Here is a 25,916-nt window from a genome sequence, read left to right as displayed (position 1 = left end):
ACACTTTTACATTAAAACTGCTGAACCGATTTTGATAAAATTTGATACGGATACAGCTTGAATATTCTTTTTATTCACATACTGAAAGTTATTTTTTCAGAAAGCTGAAAACCACAAGTAACAAACCTTAAACGAAATTTCACCCCTTTTCTTCTAAAAATATCTATACTAAATGTTATCCTTTACCAAATAGAAGTCCACTACGTTCACTTCATCCGTACTAAGACAGTTTTCCAGTAAAAACATGAGTTTCCCAGTCTGTTCTGGTCGTCAAACATTGACTCAAGTCTCGGTTCGTTTTCAAGTTTTCTCATAACGACCGCGATTGCTTTGTGCTTGAATCTCTCTTTTATCTTAGTGCGTGTTGTGTTTAGAGGATTTTTAATTGAGTAAAAAACTAAAAACTTTACTTATAACTGGCGTTAGTATTATCTACTCCGTGTATCTGGATAAAAAGTATTCCTCTTCGAAAAATGGAATATGGGGCTTTCTACGCTTGGGCTAGCAAAAAAATGTAAGAACTTTAACAGTCAAGATTGAACATACTAAAATGTTATTGTAATTTAAGTAATGGAACTTAAATATTTTTCACATTTCATAATATGCGTATATTTACAGGTTTTCATAAAATCTAAAAGTAATATTACGTATAAAGCTTAAAACTTGTAAGTCAAGATTCAAGTACCTTAAAAATCCTTCCTTTAATTAATTAATTCTTTCGCAAAAACTACAACGATATTGCATCCATTTCAAAATGAAATATATACATCTACCCTACTGTGTCAATAGACCATCTCTCTGCTAATGATAATAATGGAGAAGCTCCATTTATATTTCATTTTATTTTATCAACGCTCTTTTTAAATCATGGTACAGGAATAAAACAAGTTTTTTTTAATGAATTACAATCGTGACTATAAGGAGTTGGTCGAGACACGTCAAAAATATAAAATCTTAGTAGAAAACGTTAAATAAAAAAAACATCTGTTAATATTTTAAACAACATTTCCAAAAAGGGACAAAGTTATTTTTAAAAGTTCAGAAATTCTGGTGAACAAGTAAGAAAAGTATTTTTCCGTTTTACATATTACAACAATTACAGAATTTCAAAAGCTATAAAAATGTGACGCCATAACACAGACATAAAATAACCATATAATTTATTAGTCGAAAGTGTTACTATATTTCGTTATAAAATCAATAAAAAGAAAGCTTTTACGACTCAAAATGGCAGTAGACACCTATCTCTCAATTATCAAAAAAAATGCCAGAAAAATTAAGCACCAACGAAAAAAACAGTCCGTTTTAAGTGTACCGACGCAATCTCCTCGCCGATTGAGTTACGCCGCCGGCCGAGTGAGATTACCGCGTTAATAACTGCAAATATTACTTAACCACTCATTAGGAATGCTGAAACAATCGTACTCGTCATTTTAAGGAAAAACTCAGCTAGTTTAAGGGGTTATTTCTTAGATTTGATATTAAAGTGATAGACAGATGTAAGAATTTTTGTCATGGCATCAAATGCACAATGTGGCTGTACCCTATCAGGGTCCACTATTCTGTTCTTAGCTATAAGCCTACTATAACACCTTTTAAATATTAAATCGTAATATTTAATCGACGACCTTATAAAGGTCGCCGGAAGACGCTGGATGCAGGTCGCCTCCAACAGGTATCTGTGGAGATCTAAGGGGGAGGCCTATGTTCAGCAGTGGACGTAATATTGTCATTATTATCACAAAAAATGACATCATGTGTTTAGAAAAAAACTGACCATAATTATTGAAATTATTGCTGTATGTGTGTATTTCTTACGATTAATATTACAGCGAATAAAAATTATGAATATAAATTCCTCTATATCTTCGGTAAAAATGCCGAAACCTGTTTGTTATTTTTTCAGAATGCGATGGAGCAAGTATTGAATTAGGTTGGTCGGTAAAATCACAATACAATAAAAATAAAAGCTTATTCTAAGACTCATTTTTAGCCTTTCTTAGTATACGGTACGGTAAGGCACAGTATATTTTCTATTTTAAGTTATTTTTAACCTTGTTTGTAAGACAAAAAAATAAAAAATCATTTTTTCGTGCCGCAAACTTATTTCTACCAACTAAAACAAAAGGTAGTATCATTATAATAAATATTCACATAAATCATTCAAATTAGTCTCTCACAAACTTCAGCCACTTCGCGAACTAACCACGCTTCAACCGGTTAAAGTAAATAAACTAAAAAAATGAATAAAATAACTTTTTTACATTACATTACATAGAAAATTTGTTTACTTTGTCAATATTTGATTTGTAAAGTTTAATTTATGAATATAAAGTGGTATTTTGTTATACCAACACGTGTTTTGAAACTAACCTTATGATGGTACATTGTACCGAGGGAAAGTTTGAGGTTAAGCAATCGTTAGCAAGGTGGGTTCGTGGATGGGTGATTCTTTGATATAAAACAGTCATTTCTAGCTGTCGGACGTTAATCATACTGAACAAGTGTCTTTGAGTTTGGCTAGCCATGTGGCATCTTGTAATTTTAATAGGTAGGTACTAGCTGTTCCACGTGATTCCGCCAGCGTCTCAAGGCAACAGCTTGATGCAGACGTATAAAAAGCAGCCTCTCAGCCCTTTCTCAGGCTCCAGAAATCTAGACTAACTGTGTAGTGTACATTTTAATTTGTTCAGTAATTTTGGTGTGAAAGCCGACAGATATATAGATCTACTTTCGCATTCATAATACCTATTAGTAAGGATCCTTAAAAAAGGTTGCTTAAAAATAGGACGAAGACTCCTGCTGTGAGTTGTAGAGAATATTTTTATTAAAATATTTCGTGAATTGAAGTAGAAAATGAAATGTTATGTAGGTAGTTCTTTCCTAGTTCTTTTTGTATGTATCTACAACCTACCTACTTGCATAAAACTACATAAGCATCGTAGTTGCTGTTTAAATATATATTTTTGCAATCAACTTAATTGAAACCTTTAAACCAATTCGATCCAAAAAATGAAAGTCCAGGAAGCTAAAAAATATAATAATAAATTCATTTAAAATATTCCCGTCATGTCTGCAAAAACGTCAACGAATTAAAAAGCTACTTTTAATTCACAACACATTATATAAAGGGCAGTTCTACATTATTAAATATAGCCGTATTTCGGCCGGTTCTCCGAGATTTAGGGGCCGTCACTAATTAAGTTAAACTCACGCGGACACATTTAATAAAATCAAAATTTTCTAAAAACCTTCATACGAAATCTGAGGGTAAGAAAATCTTTTTGTCTGTCCCGGATGTCTATTTATTTGGGTCAAAAAGGGAAGGCGGAAAATGTTGCCAGATTAAAGCTCTCCTGATCGCTTAAGGCCGTTTTTAATTGCGGTTTTTGACACTCCTGTGTCCGCTTGTTAAGAATGTTTTTGTATATAATTGTTCTTAATGTATAGGGAATTTATAATTGTAGGAATTTAGGTAAAAAGGTAAATAATATTTTTCAAATTATTGGATTGTAATCTGTCACTTATTATATTATGTCTACCAAATTTTTCTTAAGATTTATATGGCCTTACTACAAAAACTTAAACACCAGTTTTACACTTGTATAAAAAAATTGTGGCTGCAAAATGAACCATATTTATAATTTGACATTTTTTTAGACAAGGCTTAAACTGACGTTTAAAAGGTTTTGTGGTAAGACGGTTATAGTTTATTTTTCAAAACAAACACAGCATTACCTACATAAAGGATGATGGGTAAAATTGGCCGGTATACCCAATAAAAACCATTCGCATATCAAATGATAGCTTATACCCTAAGCTTTATTTTTTGTTATGGGCACAACCTTGTAAACCACCGGAGAACGAAGATATGACACTTGATAGCATAGGACAGCCCATGGCTTTGAACCACTTCATTCTGTGTGGGAGCGATGTTTAAGTGCATTATATTATTGTCCATATTAGTCAGAACATATCACACAAGGTGTCTGTGCCCATATTTTCCGAGTTTATTGAAAAAAAAAAGATTATTTAGCAGGTAGTACTTACAACGTATGGTTTACGTATTCCGCCGTTCCGGTGAGTCTAACCCTTATATCCAATAAAAACCATTCGCATATCAAATGATAGCTAATACCCTAAGCTTCATTTTTTGTTATGGGCACAACCTTGTAAACCACCGGAGAACGAAGATATGACACTTGATAGCGTAGGACAGCCCATGGCCTTGAACCACTTCATTTTGTATGGGAGGGCTGTTAAGTGCTTTATATTATTGTCAATATCAGTCAGGACGTGTCACAGAAGGTGCATGTGTCCATATTTTCCAAGTTTATTGAAAAAAAAAAAAGATTATTTAGCAGGAAGTATTTACAACGTATGGTGTACGTATTCCGCCGTTCCGGTGAGTCTAACCCTTATATCCAATGAAAACCATTCGCATATCAAATGATAGCTTATACCCTAAGCTTCATTTTTTGTTATGGGCACAACCTTGTAAACCACCGGAGAACGAAGATATGACACTTGATAGCATAGGACAGCCCATGGCCTTGAAAGACTTCATTTTGTATGGGAGGGCTGTTAAGTGCTTTATATTATTGTCAATATCAGTCAGGACGTGTCACAGAAGGTGCATGTGTCCATACAAAAAAAAAAACAGTTGGTGTAACTATTCCGCTGTTCCAGTGACTTTAACCGGCATAGCCAATAATATCCATTTGCACATGAAATGATAGCTTATACCCTAAAATTCAATTTTTGATATGGGTGGAACATTGTTAACCACTGGGGAAAAAAGATATCAGTCCTGTAAGCCTACGACTGCCTAGTGAATTAAACTACTTTGGCACGTATGGTAAGTATATAAGGAAATCCTATCTTTTTATTACAAATAACGTAGCTTTTCCACCACTGAAAGATTTTTCAAATCAGTTCAGTCAAGTTCAGAGCCCATTTAATGCAAATACTTGTCGTGAGTACTTGCACAGACATCATCTAATGGCCAGGATAATACATCTTGCTTTGAAATATAATCCTGTGGAATTAGAGGCATCAATCTATCATCACCAATGACTGTCGACTGTCCTGGCTAACAAGCCTGATGTGCCATATGATGAGAACTCTGTGAAAGCTGACAAACAACTTGTGCATCACTACATAGTATAAGACAAAGTCGCTTTTTCAGTCCTTATATCCCTACGTCCCTATGAAAGCTTAACTCTTCCAAACTACGCAACAGATTTTGATGCAGTTTTTTAATATATTATTCTATTCAAAGATAGAGTGATTGAAGAGGAAGGTTTGTATGTGTAACAACATTCGTTAAATAGTGAGTAAATACTGTTTTCCCGTGCGAAGCTGGGGTGGGTCGCTACTTTTGTAATAATTCGACAACCCAGGGCCGACTATCCTGGTGCCGCAGAACGAGGATATGTTATCTCCAATAATGGAAATAATATACGGTGGTAGAAGTAAAAGTTTTTATGTTTTGTTTTGCTATTAAAACAATTATGCCTAGTTAAGACCGATTTTAATTGATAGTCTACCCTAGGCTTATTTAAATAAGTGATGAGTTGACGAAAATACATCATACAATGATTTTTCCTACTATGGATTTTATTTTAACAAAAAAAAACGGTGCAAAAAGTATAAATCTTTTGTGCCCGACTGTACTTATTTCCGGTAGATTCTTGACATGAAATGTTTTATTTCAGTAACTGTAGGGTATAAACAATAATCTAATATACATTAGAACTTTATTGGTTATCAGGCCAGGGTTCATACAAAATTGCCCATCATCCTTATCATAGCTATATACCATCATACATATCATATCCAAAACACAGAAACCAAAACTTTAAATCCAAGAATAAAAATCAAGCAAATACCCAAGTAATATTGGATGCAATAACACATTTTATTATAAAATAACCATACAAATCTTATTGCAAATACGCATACAAATGTGAATGCATTTCTGCTCCATTTGCCGCGAACGGCCAGCGACCAGTTTGAGGCGGTTATAACTGGTTATTAGATCTGGATTTAACTGGATCTTTGCTGATATTTCCTTGTAAACGAGCTGTTAATTCATGAGTATAGAAATCATGTTTGTATTCATGAAAAGGAAAACAGAAAGTGAATTTTAAAGTACTTATCTTGTAGTATTTGTAAGCCGGGTCTTGAGAAACCGACAATTTTACTGCTATCTTTCAGCAAATGTATGTAACGTTTGTTGAATGCCCCAGCATCAAATCATTATCCTAAAAATGTAGACTGTACTCAATCGAGTACAGTGACTTCTAATGGGTTAAAAGATGTTTAAGACAAAAAATATAGTAAAAAGTTACCATTTTCTCATTTTAGTCGTAAATAATCAAATAAACAAAAAAACACAAGCTTTGACATTTCACAAATTTAACACATAACCTAAAAATAATTCAAAAGCCGACAATAAGGCCCAGGTCTCTAAATCATTCGTTACCCAACCTGTAACGTACGACACTGAAAAATGGTGTCGCACACAAATTCAAAACTGAAAGTAATCCCGCTGAAATATGAAAGAGGTTAGATACGATCTCTCTTTTTTTTTTTAATTTATTCTTGGCCATAGATACAAGTCTTTCAGCCGAAAACATGGATAATTTTTAAAATATTTCTAAATTACAAAGAAAAAATAATCTTAAACCTACTTATTTGCAATACAATACTCTTAACTTAACACCTTTTTATATTTTTTCTACTGTGTTATTTATATATTTATACAATGTCTTATAAAACTTCTTGTTGGCAAGTAGTTCCTGAACTTGGCGGGGAACACTTTGTTGAATTTCTTCACATTCACATATTTCGCTTACTAAAATTAAACGTTGAATATTAAAATTTGCACATTTCAGAACAATATGATCCAGATCAGCAACTTCAGCATCACAGTATTTACATCGGCTATCGTTATATACATTTATTCTGTTCAAGTGAGCTGGCGTTAAGCAGTGTCCTAATCGCATGCGAGTTATAGTTGTTATAAATCTTCTATTAATATATTCACAATTATTAAACCATGGTTTTCTTCGTAATTCTTTTTGGATATCTGCATACCACTTGCCTTTATTTTCTAGGGTTAGTGTCCAGTAGTCATTCCACAATTTACGGTTGATCTCTTTGATGTGGCTGTGGTAATCTGAAAATGGAACCTTCACAAGCTCTGTCTGGTCATCATAATGTTCCCAATGTGTTGCAGCGTCAGCAATTTCATTTCCGGGTATGCCACTGTGCGAAGGCACCCATACGAACTCTACATTAATAAACTTATCCAGTAACTGTTTGGTCTTAACTCTAATTTCATATAATATATAATTAAGCTTAAAAGACATATTTACATTGTTTAAAGCAGATAGTACACTCTTAGAATCCGAAACTATGAGAATTGTATGTACATTATTTACAGAAATTGCATGTTGTAATGCACAATAAATAGCATAGCTTTCTGCAGTGAAAACGCTACATGCTGCATTTAATTTTATACATTTAGTAAAGTCCAGTTGTGGATCATAAAATGCTGCCCTTACATTATGATCTGTTTTAGAGCCATCTGTGTATATAATATAATTATCTGGTTTATTATCAATAAACATTGAGAAATCAAATTTATTGTGCACTACATCTAAATGAACTGTAAAATTGTTAATTAAACTAGGAAAAGGAATTTTATACATAGGCCAAATATCATGAACAGCAATATCTTTTGAATTCTTATTTACATAGTAAAATATTGTTGTAATTCCAGGTAGACTTCCACCTATCAAGGAAGAAGCAGAAATATTACATGAAATTGACTGAGAGACCCTGTGATCTACTACCAGTTTCTTATGTAAATGACTATTTGATGAAATGATCTTCAAGAAAAATCTCTCAGCCAACATCAACCTACGTAACATCAAGGGTGGTATACATGTCTCAACTTCCAATGAGTTAATTGGTGTGGAACGCATGGCTCCACAAATAAGTCTCAGTCCCATATTTTGGATTACATCCAATTTTCTTAGTAAGGTGGTACTGGCATTCATATAAGCTAAACTGCTGTAATCAAAATGACTTCTTACTATACTTTTGTATAACATACTCATAACTTTGGGGTCAGATCCCCAAAAACTACCTGCTAAATAGCGCAATATGTTTATGCCATTCAGTGCTTTGCTGCATATATGTTTGATATGATCATCAAACTTTAATTGATCATCAATAATAATCCCTAGGAATTTATGTTGTTTAACAATAGGAATTTCTACATTGTTGTACAAAATTTTCACATTAAAATTAGTGTTTCGATTTTTACTAACAATTAGAACTGAACTTTTTCCAGGACTTATTTCTAACTTAAGTTTATTGTGGTAATAGTAATACAATTGATTCAAAGCAGTATTTATTTTGACCTTAGCTATTTCTATATTTTGATGTATGGTATACAAAAGTAAGTCATCTGCAAATTGTAATATTTTAACATCTGGTACATTTACAAATTTTAATATTTCAGAGGTGTATAAATTATAAAGTAAAGGAGACAGAGTGGCTCCTTGCATTGTGCCCTTATTAACAGTCTTAGGGCCATGTAATTTATTGTTGTATTTTACAAACACAGTTCTATTGTTCAAAAGTTGTAAAGCCATTTAAGTATATGACCTGGGATACCAATATCATGGGATATTTGAATAAGTTCCTCTATATTTACATTGTCAAAAGCCCCTTTTATGTCTAAAATACACAAATTGCATTGGGTGACTTAATTTAACCTGACCTATATCTGATAATAAAGAAACAAAGCTTTCAGAGCAACTTTTACCTTTTCTGAAGCCAAACTGAATAGAAGGGATTAAATTTTGTGATTCAACAAAATAATCTAGTCTTGTCTTTAACATATTTTCAAAAGCTTACCTAAACAAGATGATAAAGAAATAGGTCTATAAGAAGATGCATCGTTTAAAGGTTTATTCGGTTTTAAAATTGGAATGACACATTGTGTCTTCCAAGGCTCTGGTATAGTTAATTCAAGCCATAATTTATTATAAATATTAAGTAACGTAGTCTGTGCATTTAAATGTAACTGTTTGATTAAAATGTAAGGTATATCATCCAATCCGGGTGTAGTATCTCTCCTAGACTTTAAAGATGTTTGTAATTCCTCCATAGTAAAATTGTTCTTGAGAAAAATATTTAAACTGTTATCTGTAGCATTTTTAAACAAATATTCAAGCCTACTCTCATCTGTTTCAGTAGAATCTGCTAAGTTATTTAAAAAACTGGGAACCCACTCATCATTAAAGTTTCGATTTCGATCAGTACCTATTTTTTTAAATCTTTTGATGTATCCCCATATTCTAGACACTGGTGTTAACCTATTAAAGCTACTGCATAAATTGTGCCAAGAAGAATTTCTTTCCTCCTGCAAAATTCTCTTTTATTTGCATCTAACTTCTTGTACATAATCCAATTTTCTATATTTGGGTTAGAAAAATAATATTTTAGTGCATTTTTGATTTTCTACAGCTTCACTACATTTTTTATTCCACCATGGTACTGGCTTTCGTATAACTGTATTTGAAGCTAATTTTCGTTTCGGAATAGTTTTATCCTTTAAATCATGTAAAGTTTCTACAAACTTATTATATGAGTTGATAGGGGAATCTTTAATTAAATCAATATGAGAGAAACAAGTTTCTGATAAACTGTTATATTTGGACCAATCTGCTTTACTGTAAATATATTTTTCTTGGTCCACAGGAGGAGACACGTCATATGCTGATGGTTTGATGTTAACGTCAAGCAATGTTGGAAGATGATAGCTACCCATAGGGTCATCATGAACATACCAGTTACATAAATGAGCGATTGAAGAGCTAACAAGGGCAAGATCTATAGCTGAGGCTTGTCTATTGGGATAAGGAACAGTTGTCGGTGATCCATCATTCAAAATACATAAGTCAAATTCATCAATAATATTAAGCAAACATCTACCTCTATTGTTATCACTTTGGCATCCAAAAGCTATGTTATGAGCATTAAAATCACCCATGATAATACAAGGTTTGGGTATATTATTGATTAGTTCCCTTAACTTTACTAAATCGAATCTGATACTTGGTGGACTATATACACAAAGTATTGCCATAGACCCATATTGTGTTTCAATAGTAATACATACATTTTGTATAGATTCTGAGAAGTGTGTGTGAATGACTTGGTACTTTAAACGATGACTAACCAAAATAGCTACTCCATTATGGGAATTCTGTGAATTTTGTGAATTAAATTATATGAGGGAAAGTGGGGAATTATGGAAGTAGATTTGAACCACGTTTCGTTAAGTAGACAGACATCTATATTTTTTCAATAAGTAAATTTTGTAAAGGCTCTTTTACTCTGCAAACTTTGTATATTGTACTGTAAAATATGTATGTAATTATCCATAAATTAAATTAAATTAGATAAAAATATTTCTTTTATTCTCTTATGTGTGAGAGGCCCATCAGAGTCACTCTTATTTCCTAAGGCTACCAACGATTTTACAATTGCATTTATAATTATATCATTATTTGCTATTTTGTTCATATCCAGGGCGTCATTTACTTTCGGTTTATCTGCGACTTTAGGTAAAGAAGGGAATGACTTATTAGTAAAGGTAGGGGGTGTGTTCACAACAGTGGCATATGATTGCTGCATTTGCTGTCTAAGGTATTTGGCTTTTCTTTCTTCTATTTTTTGTTTTTTAATGGGACATTCTCGAGAAATGGCAAGGTGATTACCTGAACAGTTTATGCATACAACTTCTTCGACATCACAATCTCGGTAGGAGTGGCGACCAGCACACGAAGAGCAGTGCTGTTCACCTCTGCAGACTTTTGCTGAGTGGTTAAATTTTAGGCATTTGTAACATTGTAGTAATGGTGGTATATAGGTTTTAACTTCATATCTGAACAGTTTAATATAGGCATACTGTGGTAGAGTTGTAGAGGCGAAAGTTACTGAAATAGTGTTTAGAGGCACGAGTTTACCTTCTACTTTCCTCATAAATCTTTTGATAGATACAACTTCGGCGTCGCACACCATACTTTTGTAAATCTCTTCGTTGGATAAGTCCTTCGGTACATACCTCAACACACCAACTCTTTCAGTGAGGTTTGATGGGATAAATGCTTTCATCTTATGTATCCATAAAAAGTCCTCCATTTTCAGGAAATTATTTGCTGCTGCAGCTTTTCGAAATGTAATCCCTATTTTATGCGCATTAATTCTATGAACCCCTATAACATCTTTCACCTGATCTGTGATCAGGTTGGTGAGTGTTATGGGGTTCTTGTTCCCTAACTTTTCATCTTCTGTGGATTGTACGTAGACTGTGAACTCGGTGTTATTGTTTTCTATGAATAAACGCTTATAGTTAGGCTTCGTAAACATTTTATACTTATGCGAATCGGCATTCCCGCCTGAAGTATGTATTCTTCTTCGCTTTTCTCCGGGTTCCGGCGGCGGTTCTTCACCGCCACTATGCACACTCATTCTTGGTTGTTTTAAGTACTTACTTTGCTGACTTTTAAGGTATTTTATCAATAGTTTTTTATTAATTCAAAAACTTATAAAACAAACTTGCCGCCTTGTTTGACTTCCCGCCAAAAAGTCATACGATCTCTCCCGATTGAAATGTTGCCATTTGATGAATGTACTGAATAATACCATTTTGGTAATGTTTGCGAAATATCGATAAACAGGAATTGAATGTTGATTTGGTTTTATGTGGGTACCCTAATGTTTGTATGTACTGGGCAATTTTATATATTTATTTGCTAATACAAAATTAATCTTGAATAGTAGGGTTATCGAGTTGACTGGGTAACCGGTATGAGGAGAGGAGAGGTCAGATAGGCCGTCACTCCATATAAAATACTTGTACATAGCTGGATCCAGTCAGCCTGGAAGCCGACCTCAACATATTTGGGAAAAGGCTTGGCAGATGATAACGGGAATGGTATGCCATCAATAAATAACAATATACTCTATCAATGGATTTGAATTGAAGAGATTTATTACGGATACATTGGGTACAATAGAATATTGATATGACGTCATGCTGCGCTGAAAATTACGTATAAATAAAAAATGCAGAATTGCAATAGGGCCTAAGCAAAAAATACTTTAAAAAAGTACGCAAGCCAACAAAAAAAATATATTTTATAATTTAAAAATTTCATATATCATATTTTGTATTCTAATAACTCGGAATTCTTTTTATTTTTTGGTAATGGTTGTACGGCGAATGAATAGATAGGTCTTCGTATCAATGTCGTGCATGGCCAGTTTTGACGGTTATCCTTTAGTTACTATAAAAAGCATTGTTTGAATCAATTCATAACCTTTCAAAATAGGTATAGCTCAATGCTTAAGCAATAGTCTACTTAAAACTATAACATTTATATACCAACAGCAAAAAACAAAAAACAGTCAACTAAAAAAGCAAGTTTCTTACAAACCAACAGTTTCTTGGTTAACTATTAGCAAGTAGTTGACTTGTTAGCGAGTTACCGGTAACTGAGATTCAGTTTAACTGGAACTCAGCTGCACCTGTGCGTTTACGTTTAAAAACCACTGAGCCGGCTAACTAGTATAAGCAGGCACTTGATTGAACTGTACTCAGTTAAGGTTAACTCACATTGAAGAGTAACTGTTTGTGTTTTATTTATAGCTTGAGAGATGTTTGAAGAAATTTGCTCTGGTATAGATATTATTGTAAAGGTGACTAAGTAGTTTATTTTTGAGGTTGACTGCACCAAAAATTTCTACAATACTCAGTAATGTGTCAAGAATTAGGTAACAGTTTCACAAAGAAAAACTGTTTTAGATAGCCATTTCATCGAGGAAAGCCATAGGCTGCTTATAGGATAGTAGTTACCACAGAGAGTCAGCTAAATTGCTTGCGGAAGCTATAACGTTATAAAGGCTCAATAATAATAAACTAGATCTTTAATAGTATATTAGGTGCCTGTAGATGTAAATAAAGTATAAACTGTTACACAGATATTTATAACTATTACCTAAACATACATTTTCAAAACAAAATTCATATTACAATACACAGAAATGGCTATAATACGATTATGTTTCCAGCTGTGCATTGCTCTCAGCGCATTGCAATACAATAATATAATGTATTACAAAAAAAAAAAACGAAATATATTTCAATTACTTTAAATTATCATCTATCTTAAACTGTCAATTGCAAATGCATGTTTTATTTTGGCGAAAATGTATTTTACATTTTGTAATAGGTATACAACGAGCAATAATTCATCTGTTTTTAATGAATCAATATATTCTTAGATGATTACAAAATATATATTTTCTTGTAGTCTACTTCAGAACGTTGATACAAGCAAAACATATTGTTTCGTACAAGTGTGCATAAACCTTAAAACATGGCTGAATATGACGCGTGTCGTATATTTACTTTTAAATTACTCTTTTCATTCAATATTATATTACGTACGCGGCAGATTAAATTTCCACTGTCTTAGGTTTACCTTATATTATAATAATCTACTACAAAGGGCTTCTGGTATATTATACCTGTTGTGGTTTTCACTCATAAATAAATGATGATAAAACAGGAAGTTTAAACTATTTTGTTGTCAAACTCATTTGTGTTGATGGATTTTGAATTTCGATTTTTTTCTAAGCATAGGATGACAGGTATAAAGGTAGGGTTGGCAAAGACTCAGGCACGGTGGAGTGATGACTTGCGCAAGACGGCTGGCAGGAGCTGGATGCGAGAAGCCGGAAATCGATCTCAGTGGCGTGCACTTGGAGAGGCCTACGTTCAGCAGTGGACTGCGATAGGCTGATGATGATGATGATGATAGTAGAGACTCTATTGGCAAATGACCTAATAACCATTCTGTTAAAAATACTTCTGATTACTATATATGTACATTTATAAGATTGTTAAACTTTAGCAACTTTAAAAATCTTTAGTGCGCTAACAAATACTTTAGGCAATGTGCGATACAAACCATTTAATTACTTCCCATCCTAAAATAGATTTACCACTACCTAAGAACTTGTCTTTCTGTAACTTCCTAACTAAACTTACTTCTTTCATCTAAAGACACAGAGTCTAAGCAACTAAGATCTAATGCAGCTTGCATCTGCACTTAATCCAGCAGTTAACTCGCTACACTTAACTACTATATCTCTTAAGTAAAGTGGACTGCATAAATTTAACTGTAAGACAGTTAACTTTATTGTATTGACAGGGTTTTACAGACGTCTTAACTGTACCTTTTACCATTTACTTTAACCACTGTTAAGCTGTGTTGCCAGGTAATTGACAAATACAGGGAGATGGGTGTTGCGTTTTATTTTATAGGGGAATCAGAGGTGGGAAATTTTATTTCTAGTATTTTGGCCTATTTACAAAGCTGGTGTTTTCGATTGCTCGTTTCAGTTTGATGGTCTGTTACAGGACTGTTGACCTCGAGTATGTCTTCGTTTTTAGGTAAACATATGTCATTATGATGATTTATCGTCATTTGGAAAGTTGATTAACCAAATAGCAAACCATTACCTACAAATACTAATTATATTGACGAAGTATTTTAATTGAAGAATATCATAATAAGAACGCACTATTAAATTTAATAAATTACATAACCATCTCGTTAGTCTAGTAGTCGCAAAGCACGACTGAAACTTTGAAATAGCCTTGTCCGTAGCTGATCTCTGTCTATCTCTCTACACTGAACCACTGCCGTATCCAAGTATCCGAGTATCAGCACACCATCATTTTAATCCCTATCCATTATTATAAATCTCTCTACTATTAACGTTATTTCCAAGGTTACACCATCGACATTTTTGACCAGACCTGTCAGTTATATAGAGGTAAGTCCACATAAGTGGCTTAGATAAGTGAAGGGCTATGCAATTAAGTGTGCATTAGTTTTATCCGCTGTTAACATACAGATTATGTTATTATGGTTATTATCAAGCCATTAGTTTTTGTATTATTTTCCTTGATTATGACATATCGCCATATTACGTTACAATCGTTAAAAATTCAGGGTCAGATTGTATCGTTTGCCAAATCTAGGTTTAAAGGACACTGCTATTTAGAGAAAATTATTTTGAATGAAAATATTTAAGGTCTTATCATCTGCTTAGCCTTTTTTCAACTATCGGGTAATATGGGGGTTGGTTTCCAGTCTAACTGGGTGCAGCTGAGTATCAGTGTGCCACATGGAGCGACTGCCTATCTGACCTCCTCAACCCAGTCACCCATGCAACCCGAAACTCCTTGTTAAGACTGACTTCAATTCTAATAAAGCTAGCTAGCACGATAAACTGGAAGTCCCGGCTGTCATTGAACGTCTTTGGCAGTCGTGACGGATAGTAAGAAGCCGGTAAGTCTGACAACCAGTCTTAGCAAGTGGAAGTCGGTTGCCCGGGTCAGATAGGCAGTCGCATCCTGTTAGATAGGAAGCCGTCGCCAACATAGTTGGGAAAAGGCTAGGCAGACGATGAGCTGTGAGCTTTATTAGCTAGCGCTAAATTTCATCATCATCCTTTCGGCTATAGGACGTCCACTGCTGAACAGAGGCCTCCCCCTTAAATCTCCACAGATACCTGTTGGAAGCGATAGTTTTTTGGAAGATTAGTTTAATTTATTCATGGGTTTTTCCTGATCTGATTATCATATCTGTCAATGAATCATAGCAATGCTACAAAGTTTGACATTTGATGGTGTTTGCGTTTCAACCTGCGAGTAGGATGTGAATGGTTATTTTAGTACATCAAAATTATCTAAAAGCTAATCCGATATGATGGATAGAGTAATGTAACGCTATCTAAAATCAACATGGCGGATTAGAGGTACGATTGCGAACAAAAGTGAAGTCGTAAATACGAATTAGTTTTATGATTTGTACGTTTTTGGTTAAGTCTTTTTTAGGGATCCGTACCCAAAGCGTAAAACGGGACCCTACTGTTTTCGCTCCTCTGTCCGTCCGTCCATCCGTCCGTCCGTCCGTCCGTCCGTCCGTCTGTCCGTCCGTCCGTCCGTCCGTCCGTCTGTCACCAGGCTGTATCTCATGAACCGTGAGAGTTAGAGAGCTGAACGTGATTTTTTGCTCATTTTTGCTCTGGTACGGGACCCTTGGTGTGCGAGTCTGACTCGCACTTAACTGGTTTTTTTAATTAAGTGGTTGGAGATGGGTTATGGTACATTAATTTTAATATGCTGTGTTTTGGCATTTATTTGGAAAAAGCTTTCATGTATGTTCTATCTTCGTCGCTCCATCTGAATAGGTTAAGTCCGTGCCGTGCGAGTGTTAACGAGTTACTAGGAAGTGTACTGTAAATTAACTTAAATCTAACATTTGAATTCACAATATTAGTTAGAATAGGGTATTATAGGTAATAGAATCAAGTATTGATACCGAGATATCGTAAAATACCTTTATGCAGTGTAGGATGATATACCCACAACCAACTTGGCTTACATAAATAGACTTGAAAATCTGGATTTAAAAAAAATTGGAAATAGAACCATTTTAGCTAGAAGTGACATTTTACATTGATCAGAGTGTCAAACGTGCTGCGTCTACTTTATAATTCCACCGGTTTCTCATATAGCATCGCATTAAAAGCTCAGCGATATAAACCATGGTAGCGAACTCAGCTATAAAATTATCCTGAAAATATTCATTTTTCACACGTTATTTTCATGCATACGTAATTTCATAAGGTTTATTCCATAGAGGTTTAATAGGTGATGCATGTTGTAACTAAGGGTGATTATTGCATGGCTAAGGGATTTTTTTAAAGAGTTACCCTGGTACATAAAGTCCAGAAGGAACATGGTCGGTTTTAGTCAGTAAGAGTCTGACACTCCCTCACGCTGCACCCACAGTGGAAGGGATAACTTGATGATTTACCAAAAATAAATGTTGAAGAGTGAATTACATCATCATTGCAATTATACAGAATACAGGCATTTGTGATGATAATTTAGAAATATAATATTATGACATAACATGATGAAGTCATCGCATGAAATCTAAATAAACTAGCAAAATTCAATTGAAGGAAATCATTTGCGTTTAGAATTAGCACAATGCTGGACAAGTCAATATTTTTGTTAAAAAATGATAACAGTTTATTGAAAAAAATATATAAACATTAAAATAATGAATGACTATGATGAAAATAAATGATCTTTATGAATTAATATTTGTAGACACTTGTGTGCATCACGTTACTCGTAATGACGTGTTTGAAGTGGGTAGTAGGTATTCAAAAATAAAGCTTTATTCAAAGCCTAGTGAAGGAACTGTGAGTGGATACAGGCAGCAGATAGTGCAGTAAATATTTTGGATTTTTACATATACGACTGACGCGGAAATAGTAAGATTTTGATTCTACTAATAATACTATAAACGCAAACATGTACATATGTAACTCTGTCACGCAAAAACTATTGAATGTGTTTTGCGAATCTTAGCAGTATTATCGCTTATATAGCCGAATATTTAATTTCAAATTTCTATTTTTATATTTTAATCAATTTTATCAACTTTATTCGATAGATTTTATATCGTATTTAAAATATTTTCAGTCTCTAAATAAAACAAAGGTCATCCTTACAAGATTATATATTTTAACACTGTGTTGATTTCATAAGTCTTTCCATACAAAAAAATAATAATTTGTTTATCAAATAAACCTAGTAAGAAAATCTATTAAATAAGATTAAAAGCTTATCAGATATTTTGAGATTTATTAGATCAAAAATAGGCAATATAATTCGGTGTTAATAGGTGTTTTCTATTTGAAAATGGGATTAAAATATTACAATGTTTTTTACTTTTTTTTAGCAAAAAACTATCAGTTTTTATTTTAATCCTATTACTTTATACTTTACAAAAGTTCATGTAATGACTGGCAATAAATAATTTGTACTAATTATAGAGTTAAAAAGTTAGTTTCTGCTTGAACGCATTATTCGTACGAACTGATATGATTTGGAAAATGCTTTCAGTTCTCACACTGGACAATTAATTAGGAAGGCTAGGCTACTCTTATCCGGGTGAACGAAGTAGCGTCTACAGGACAAATGGCCAAAAGGGTTTTTTAGGGTATTCTAATCTAGCAAAATTCTAACAACTCTTTGTAAACAAAAGTCAAAATAACAGCAGATCGGTAATTTATGTAAAGTAATATTGACATGATCATATCAATTTCTTCATATTCGTTTGCAAATTGCATTTTTCAAGCTAGCAATTTGTAAGTATATTTTATACAAACATCAATTTACGTATACCAATACAATTATGTATGTAATTTTTCGTGAGTACTTGTGTTATATCTTTTGTTTTACTCGATCAGACATTTTGTGGTAAAGTTCATACTTATTTTTTGCACAGACGTTCAAATGTGTGGGTTCACGAAAACTGCATACTACGTCAGGTATTTATATCTGTTTAAAGAGTTTTCCATGTTTTCTGGTAATATAACGATAGCTAACTAATACATGGTAAATAGGAGGATTATGGCCATGGAATTGTTATAATGACTACCTACTCCTTCATACCTTACTTAGGTAACAGTTGAAAACTATCACTGATTATCACACCAATACCACCAGACAGAGATCTGTGTGAACTCTGATATCCTCTTATAATTTACTTATAACAATACTGTTTGTATCCTTACAGTTGTAAAAGTAGAGAATTCTGAAGAACACATTTAAGTTGCATCGTACAAGGTGTGTTTACGATCGCGAACTACGCTCGCGAGAGAATGAATCTTTATCAAATATTTACAAAAACATTCATATTTTTGATGAATTTCAAATAAAACAAAATATTGTGGCGTGACGATCTGGACGCCTACAACCCTGACTGGTGAGCTTGCAGAGGAGTTTCCACGAGAGACAGGAATACGAGCGAAAGCCAGTAATAAAAAAATTAATTGAGAACCTCCTTTTTGTAAAGTCGGTTAAAAATAAATTGACGTGGCCTTTAATCGGCTTCCTGACAAATTGTTGATGGGATACTATCTTGCCGATTGGCAATCTAACCTTATTATCTGAAACTCATTTCTCGATGAAGCCTCGTTCGCAATAGGAGACATCTAGGGGACCTACAATGGAAGATCGATGACTGATATTTACTAAAGTTCCTATAGACTAATGAGACTCGTGAACTTTCTTTTTAAATGAAATACTTCTGATATAATACTTTTCAATAGACCTACTGGCATATTGTCAGTTATAACACTAATAGATCTTACGCTGGAATTACTCAGGATAGGTTGCAATGTGTAGAAAACGATGTTTAACGACTACCGAACCATTTTCATTTGTCAAATCACCGAATTGACCAAAGTGCGGCAATTTATGGCTGGTTATGGTTTGGTTTTCGTTTTAGCTACTTGGTGCAACCCACCTCTTGTATCGAAAATTCGTGTAGCTATAACAATTTACATTGAAATTACCTATAGGTATATAAACTAAAACTCCTCTAATTAACCATGAAAATTCAGTATCATTTTGCAAAGGACCCAAAACTTTATAGTTTTTGGTAAAACTAGGCGGAAGCCAGTATTAATAGTTTTGTTAAAGTTACGATTTTAATACATACAGCTTATGTTTCAATACAGGCTTTACCTTAGTTTTACAAATGCCAATTATATGGTGAAGGGTCCATAATAAATTGACCCGCGGTATTATTTGAGATAGAAAGGTAGGCATATTACACGAGTTCTAGTTTATTCCCAAATAGGTATCTATCCTGTATGTATCCTGTTAGTGACAGTTAAATAAATAGACTGAATTGATTGACCGTTGGTTAAAGATTCTCAATATGTAGCACTAGCTTCCACCAGTGGTTTCACTCGCGTCCCCAAGGAACTAGTTCCCGTAGGTAAATGTATACTATCAAATTCTATCCAGTAGTTTTTTTGTGCGTAACATAGGTATCTACTACACACATTAAATTAATACATAAATCTTTACTAATTTCTTTTAATAATGTACGACAACATAACTTTTTAAAAATATTGTATAATTTGTTTGTTTATGGGAAAAGCATTACATAAATGGCCACAGAGAGAAACCAGAGCGTAGAGGTGCAAGTTAAAATGGCCACTTCGTAAACGCCGAACTTATTTTAATATTTTAACCACAGTTTATCATAACGAACATTATAAATTCAGGAGCAGAAATATGTAAAGTATGTGGCGCATATTATAATACTCAATACTATGCAAACTCACGCTTCTTTAAGCTTGTAATTAATTGGATATTTATTTTTATTATTAAATATTTTTAATCGTCACGACATTGAGTTCTGTTTAGTAGGTATGTTAGTATTGACAGCTGTCAATTTGATGTCAACGTCAGTCTTAATGACTCAATCTGCGGGATTGTTCGAAATAGGTACCGCGGCCCTGTTACATGAAGGGCTGCAGAAGAAACATGATAGGTTTTAGTCAGTAAGAGTCCGCCACTCCCTCACAAAATAAATATCATTGAGTCTCGCGTCGAGCCGGAGAGGCGTAGCCAAGCTGTTTTACTAAAAGCAGGTTAAGAGATAAAATAATGAATCAGGCGTCACCACACCATATCACTGGTAGTTTTCACGATATATATTTTATATTTTTCACCGCACGCGCAATTATTGATGCCGGCCGGCCATTGTTTTCATTTGACTTCGTAACTAAACACTTTTTAATTCAAGCTACCTTAAAAAATTCGAATACTTAATATTCCTTTTTTTAAATGTCAATCATAGTTCTACAAAATACTGTTCGTCTACGCGTACTACGATGTTTCGATACAACTATTTATTATTTTTACGACCCATTGGATACGCAAAGAACGATTTCCTTTGAAATCCTTTATGGCACAGAAAAAAGTGTTTTTCAATAAAAATATTGCCATTGTCAATTTTAAGCGTGAATGTATAATTGGTTCCTTTTGACGACAGCTTCAAACTTTATAATTGTTTGCTGTAAAAAGAGTTGCCAATGTGTTTATTTTCCTGTTTTTTTTTTTATATTTCCTGGTACGTAACCTTTTTGATGTATGACTGTTAAACAGCTTCATGAACAAACTTAAATTGCTCTTACTTAATTGCTAATTATTTATAGACCATTCTAGTTCATAATTCGTTCGCTACAATTAGCCTCAATCATTCAAAGTTATCTAAAACGTCTAAACCAACCATTCACGTGAATCACATTTTATCGAACTGTTGGTACAAATGTACAAATAACGGATGTTTCAAAACTGACCGCTTTCAAATCAATCAAACAAACTAGTTATTTCAAACGGAATGCTTTTCGTTACGACTGTACGTGCCGTGCGTACACAATGTACACTCATGTACACAAGTTTTGAATGTTTTGTACCCGATTCATTTTATATAGGACATAGATTTGTGTCAGTTTCTAACTTTTTATGCAGGATATTTTATTTGTTAATAGCTTTATTCGTGGTTAAAAGTCAATGGGTTTTTAAGCATAAAAGTAGATCTGTACCTATTCGATTTAATTATCAAAGATGATCAGGAAACGGGGTTGATTACAGTACACAGTATTAGTTGTCATCAAGTTGTAATGGAATAAATAACATTATTCTTGGTAGGAATAAAACGACTTACGGAATTCTTTAAAGACATGGCAAGATTGTAGTGGAAAACACATCATCTGAACCTTTTTTTGACCTATCTGTGCTGTGTTCTTGGATTACTTGGATAACCACAAAATATGTCAGGTACATAGGCTTTCCATTCATATGCCTTATTCGTTCTTTTTAAAACAAACCAGTTCACTTTTTGGTCAGAAACCTTTGCAGTTCAAGGCGCAATAGACAATTGAGCCAACCTACCTGACAATGCGGACTGATGTGGTTTCTGGTTTCTGATTGGTCATACATATATTTACGTAGATGTATTATACAATGTAAACATGAATGATTACTGTAAACTAAGTCGGTACACATTGCAACGGTCTACGTGTTAATTAGTAACCAATAGTAGTTAGGATATGTATTGGAACCAAATCTGTGTTTATAGTATAATAATATAATATAATACATATATGTATCTGTAGGCATCTCAATCTCCAGAGAGATTTAGGCAAACCGCAAATTCGTGAAACCATTGATATGGTTTTACAACTACAAACTTACCTACACAATTCCTGTAAGAGCAAAGAAATTCAAAAGCTTATACTTAACGCAGACAATTTTGTTAACATTAGACGTAAATTAATGTTTGCAATAAGAATGGGTCAGTTATCGTTTTCGTGATACCTAGTTAAATGGTGCAACTTATCTTTAGAATCCTCAGTTTTGCAATTTACAGATATTTAGGTAACTTGAATTTAGAAAATCGTAATTATTTAAATGATTAAAGATTTTTTTCAATAAGATTGCTATTATAAAAAAACGTATTTATAAAACTGCGTTCAATTATTCACGTCCTACAAAATAAAGCAATCAGTAGTTTTAAAAGCATATTATAGTTAATTAACATGCATTGCATCCTTCACGCGGTCGTTGACCTCCCGAAATGTTGTCTGAAACCTGAAATTCGTGGAAAAATGCTAGTATCTGCCTCTGTAGTGCGAACTGTCGATATTAATGTAAGTAACAAGGGGAAGTGGGTTCCAAAAAGGTAGTCTTGTACAGGGGCGGAATTGGGGATACGGGTGCTTAAATGTCTGTAGTCTTTTCAGTCTTTTTCCGTTTTGTATATTGTAACTTACTAAGATTGAGTGTGCCTTCATGACATTTTTGTGGTTTCAAATAAACAGTGTGTTTTATAGATATTTCATACTGACATTTGCAAGTAGAATGAAAATTTTAATTTCCAATAAAAAATCTAGATCATACATCAATTGCCTGATTTTATCTCAATTATTTAGTAAAAGAGGTCCGTGGAGCATGTCTTCTTCCATACCTCTACCTGACGCTGCCTCACAATTAACACTCTTTGCAGACAAAATATTCATCAATGCAACATAAATACTTAGTAGTCTTCTCCCACATTCTTTCCATATCTTATCTACATATTCATTTAATTTTCATGTGATTCTTATTTATAAACTTTTCATGTATTTCGTTATTATAGGTCTTCTATTCCCGGATAATCTTGGTAGTTACAGTACTCAAATTCAGAGTCGTTCCCATTCCTGTAAGTTTTTGATTTCAACGTCCCAGGTCCATCCCTGTACCCAAATACGTCATTGGCAATTCTTGTACGCGCTGCATAACACAATGCAATATATCCGCCGTTTCCCTAATGGAGGGGCAATGCTTCAGATAAACAAATTTGCGGTCACGACTCGCCAGCCAAATGGCGGATATTTCGGATCAAAATAGAGGTGCGAAACTGTAGTTAAGTTGGGTTAGATTTAATTGTAGGTTTGATCGACTGAGATAAGTATGTTGTGAGAGAGTTAGAGAATTAAATCATAATAAAATATTAGGCCAATACTGTCAGTGTAATTAAATTCTTATGCTAATGAGGTAGACTAACACCAGGAAGTGGTGAAAGGGGGCCGTTTTGGGGGTGCTGTCATTTTGTATTTTTTGACGTGAAAAAGTGCTAGAATCTAGCCTATTTTCAATAAACGATTTTGACTTTGACTTTGACTACCCTAGTTTCAGTTTCATGATCATTATAGAAGATTAACTTTCTGTTTTTCTACTGACAGGTATTATTAGATATTTAGAATTAGTGTGGTCCTATAGGTAAATCAGTGCCTCACTTATTTCATCTAATCATGCATCATTTATCTAAGTACTTAGGTAGTTAACAGAGCTAAGCAATAAGAGTGTTTACTTAAAAATGCCTTCAGTGGAAAGCTACTCTGTATGTCTACCTATGTAAAACACCTTTCATGAAATATACTCGAGTTAAAACAAAATAATGTCACTACAGTAAAAAAAAATAAACAGGCCTGTAATGCCTCACATTCCATATATTATAAATAGCTTCCGTTTCCTTAATATTTCACAAGAAAACCTCCACACTTGAAACTCTTCACCATTGTCAACCGTTCATAGAGGCGCTCATTAGCAAGTAAGCATTGTATCTCTTTCAGTCTTACAGGTTTCAGCTATGTCCATCTCGTTTGACGCTTGAGTAGATTGCAGTTGTTTCAGACAGATGGGTTTCTTTTTTTAATGCGTGTATGTCTTTTGTTGTTATTTGGTACTAACTAGCTTGGATGTTTTATTTACCTGGGACAGGTTTACGTAAAATAAAACCTAATTTGACTAGGCTATAGGTATGCTGCCTAAGCATTGTTTCATAGATACAGAATAATTTTAATAGTTTTTAAGCCGCTATACTGCTGAATAGAATCTGAGGAAGATAGAAAAGAAAGAAAAGCTTTTTTAAATTATCTTATCTTAACGGCTGGGTGCCGGAAGTAGGGATCTCCTAGTTCCCTTGAGACGAGACAAAGACCACGGGCAACCGCTAGTACCTTTAGTTTCTATTATTGCATTGCGCCATACTATAACAGCCATACTAAAATTTAACATTCCTTACGTAACTGCGTTGAAGTTACAGTCATAACATGAATATTGTAGTAATTCTAAAGTACCAAGAACTAGCTCATTTAAGTCGCAACGCACACAAGTCGTCTCCCTTAGGAAAACTGACCAGGTGGAATGTTCCCAAGTAAATACCGCCCTGACATTGAACTGAACAAGTTTTTTAATGGCGCAAGTCATGAAAAGACAAGGTCAGGCTTATTGTCTTTGGCTTGCGAGTATTATAAAGAAATAATATTGTGAAATACTTGCACGATTTTGTTTCATAAGTACCTACCTCGGAGCTTTTAGTTGCAACAACGCTATTAGTTGGTTATTATAATAAAAAATAAAGAACGAGACAAATTGAACTTTACCTACGGACTAAAATCATGTATATGTATCAGAGCCAAATCATGTTAACCAATATTTTCTTTCTAGCTACTTTACTTACTTGTTTTTCAACTTTTTTCACATGAATTTACTCTCGTTCCAGATCATACAACAATGGGTGCCCCACGAGCCTGTTTAATCTTCATCACCCTGCATCTGGTATCCTACGTGTACGCGCAGGAGGTCTCCAAGAGAGTCCCACAAGGCTTCCTTGGCATGCGCGGCAAAAAATACTTCGAAGAAGACGGCACCGAACAGTTCTACAAGCGAAGACCTCAATTCTTCGTCGGCGTAAAAGGCAAAAAGAGCCTTCATGACATCCTCGAGACACCCGAGGCATACTACAAGAGAGCACCAATGGGCTTCATGGGAATGAGAGGCAAAAAAGACTTGAATTTCCCAGACATCTCAAGCACCGAGATGCTGAAAAGAGACGGCTCTCTAATCGGCCAGATAGACTACTCCTCGAATGAACCAACTACAAATGACCCCGACTTTCCCTTACTCAACGAACTGCTGATGCATTACTTGTCTCAAGTCAATCTCGGGAAGACGGACATGTTATCAGACAGCATGATGTCTGAAGCCGACCCTGGTTCTAATGATATCGAGAAGCGAGCTGCGAACATGCATCAGTTTTACGGAGTCCGTGGAAAGAAATCCTTGAACAACAAGCGACCTTATGACCTGACCTTTCGAGGCAAATTCATCGGTGTGAGGGGCAAAAAGGACGTGAAAAACAGCGGCCCGCATGAAATTAAGTTTTTGGTGGACCAGAACGGACCCCTGCCTAAGAGAAAGGCTCAGATGGGCTTCTTCGGTATGCGAGGCAAGAAGTGGACTGATGGTGAGTTTTTAGTGTAATAACTCGCTTGTTTGTTATCAATATTTAATGAAAGGTCCTACATGTGTGGCAGTGTATCAGCTA

At 34.1% G+C, this 25,916-nt stretch overlaps 1 protein-coding gene and 1 long non-coding RNA gene across 7 annotated transcripts in view; both read left to right on the top strand.

Annotated features, from left to right (window-relative positions):
- LOC110374055 (tachykinins) overlaps positions 1-25,916 on the top strand; it is a 59,037-nt gene that overhangs the window by 31,120 nt on the left and 2,001 nt on the right. For 2 of the 3 annotated variants that reach the window (XM_064040881.1, XM_049837568.2), the window contains exon 2: positions 25,092-25,835. In XM_064040881.1, coding sequence (XP_063896951.1) covers positions 25,103-25,835 — 733 coding nt within the window. In that variant the 5' untranslated portion in view covers positions 25,092-25,102. Of the gene's footprint in view, positions 1-17,352; positions 17,452-25,091; positions 25,836-25,916 lie in introns of those variants that run through there. The other variant, XM_049837569.2, reaches the window with a different exon arrangement.
- On the top strand, positions 6,596-10,082 carry LOC135118522 (uncharacterized). Of its 4 annotated transcripts, XR_010277638.1 has the most exons (3): positions 6,752-6,977; positions 7,122-7,264; positions 7,790-10,082. It is a non-coding gene; the product is annotated as an uncharacterized LOC135118522 (long non-coding RNA). The 4 variants fall into 4 exon arrangements; XR_010277639.1 differs by having other exon boundaries at positions 6,596-7,122; XR_010277637.1 differs by having other exon boundaries at positions 6,596-7,264.

This window comes from Helicoverpa armigera, chromosome 23 (genome assembly GCF_030705265.1).
Source record: "Helicoverpa armigera isolate CAAS_96S chromosome 23, ASM3070526v1, whole genome shotgun sequence".
NCBI lineage: Eukaryota > Metazoa > Arthropoda > Insecta > Lepidoptera > Noctuidae > Helicoverpa > Helicoverpa armigera.
Note: the sequence above shows the minus strand (reverse complement) of the source record. Positions and strands in the feature narration are given on the sequence as shown.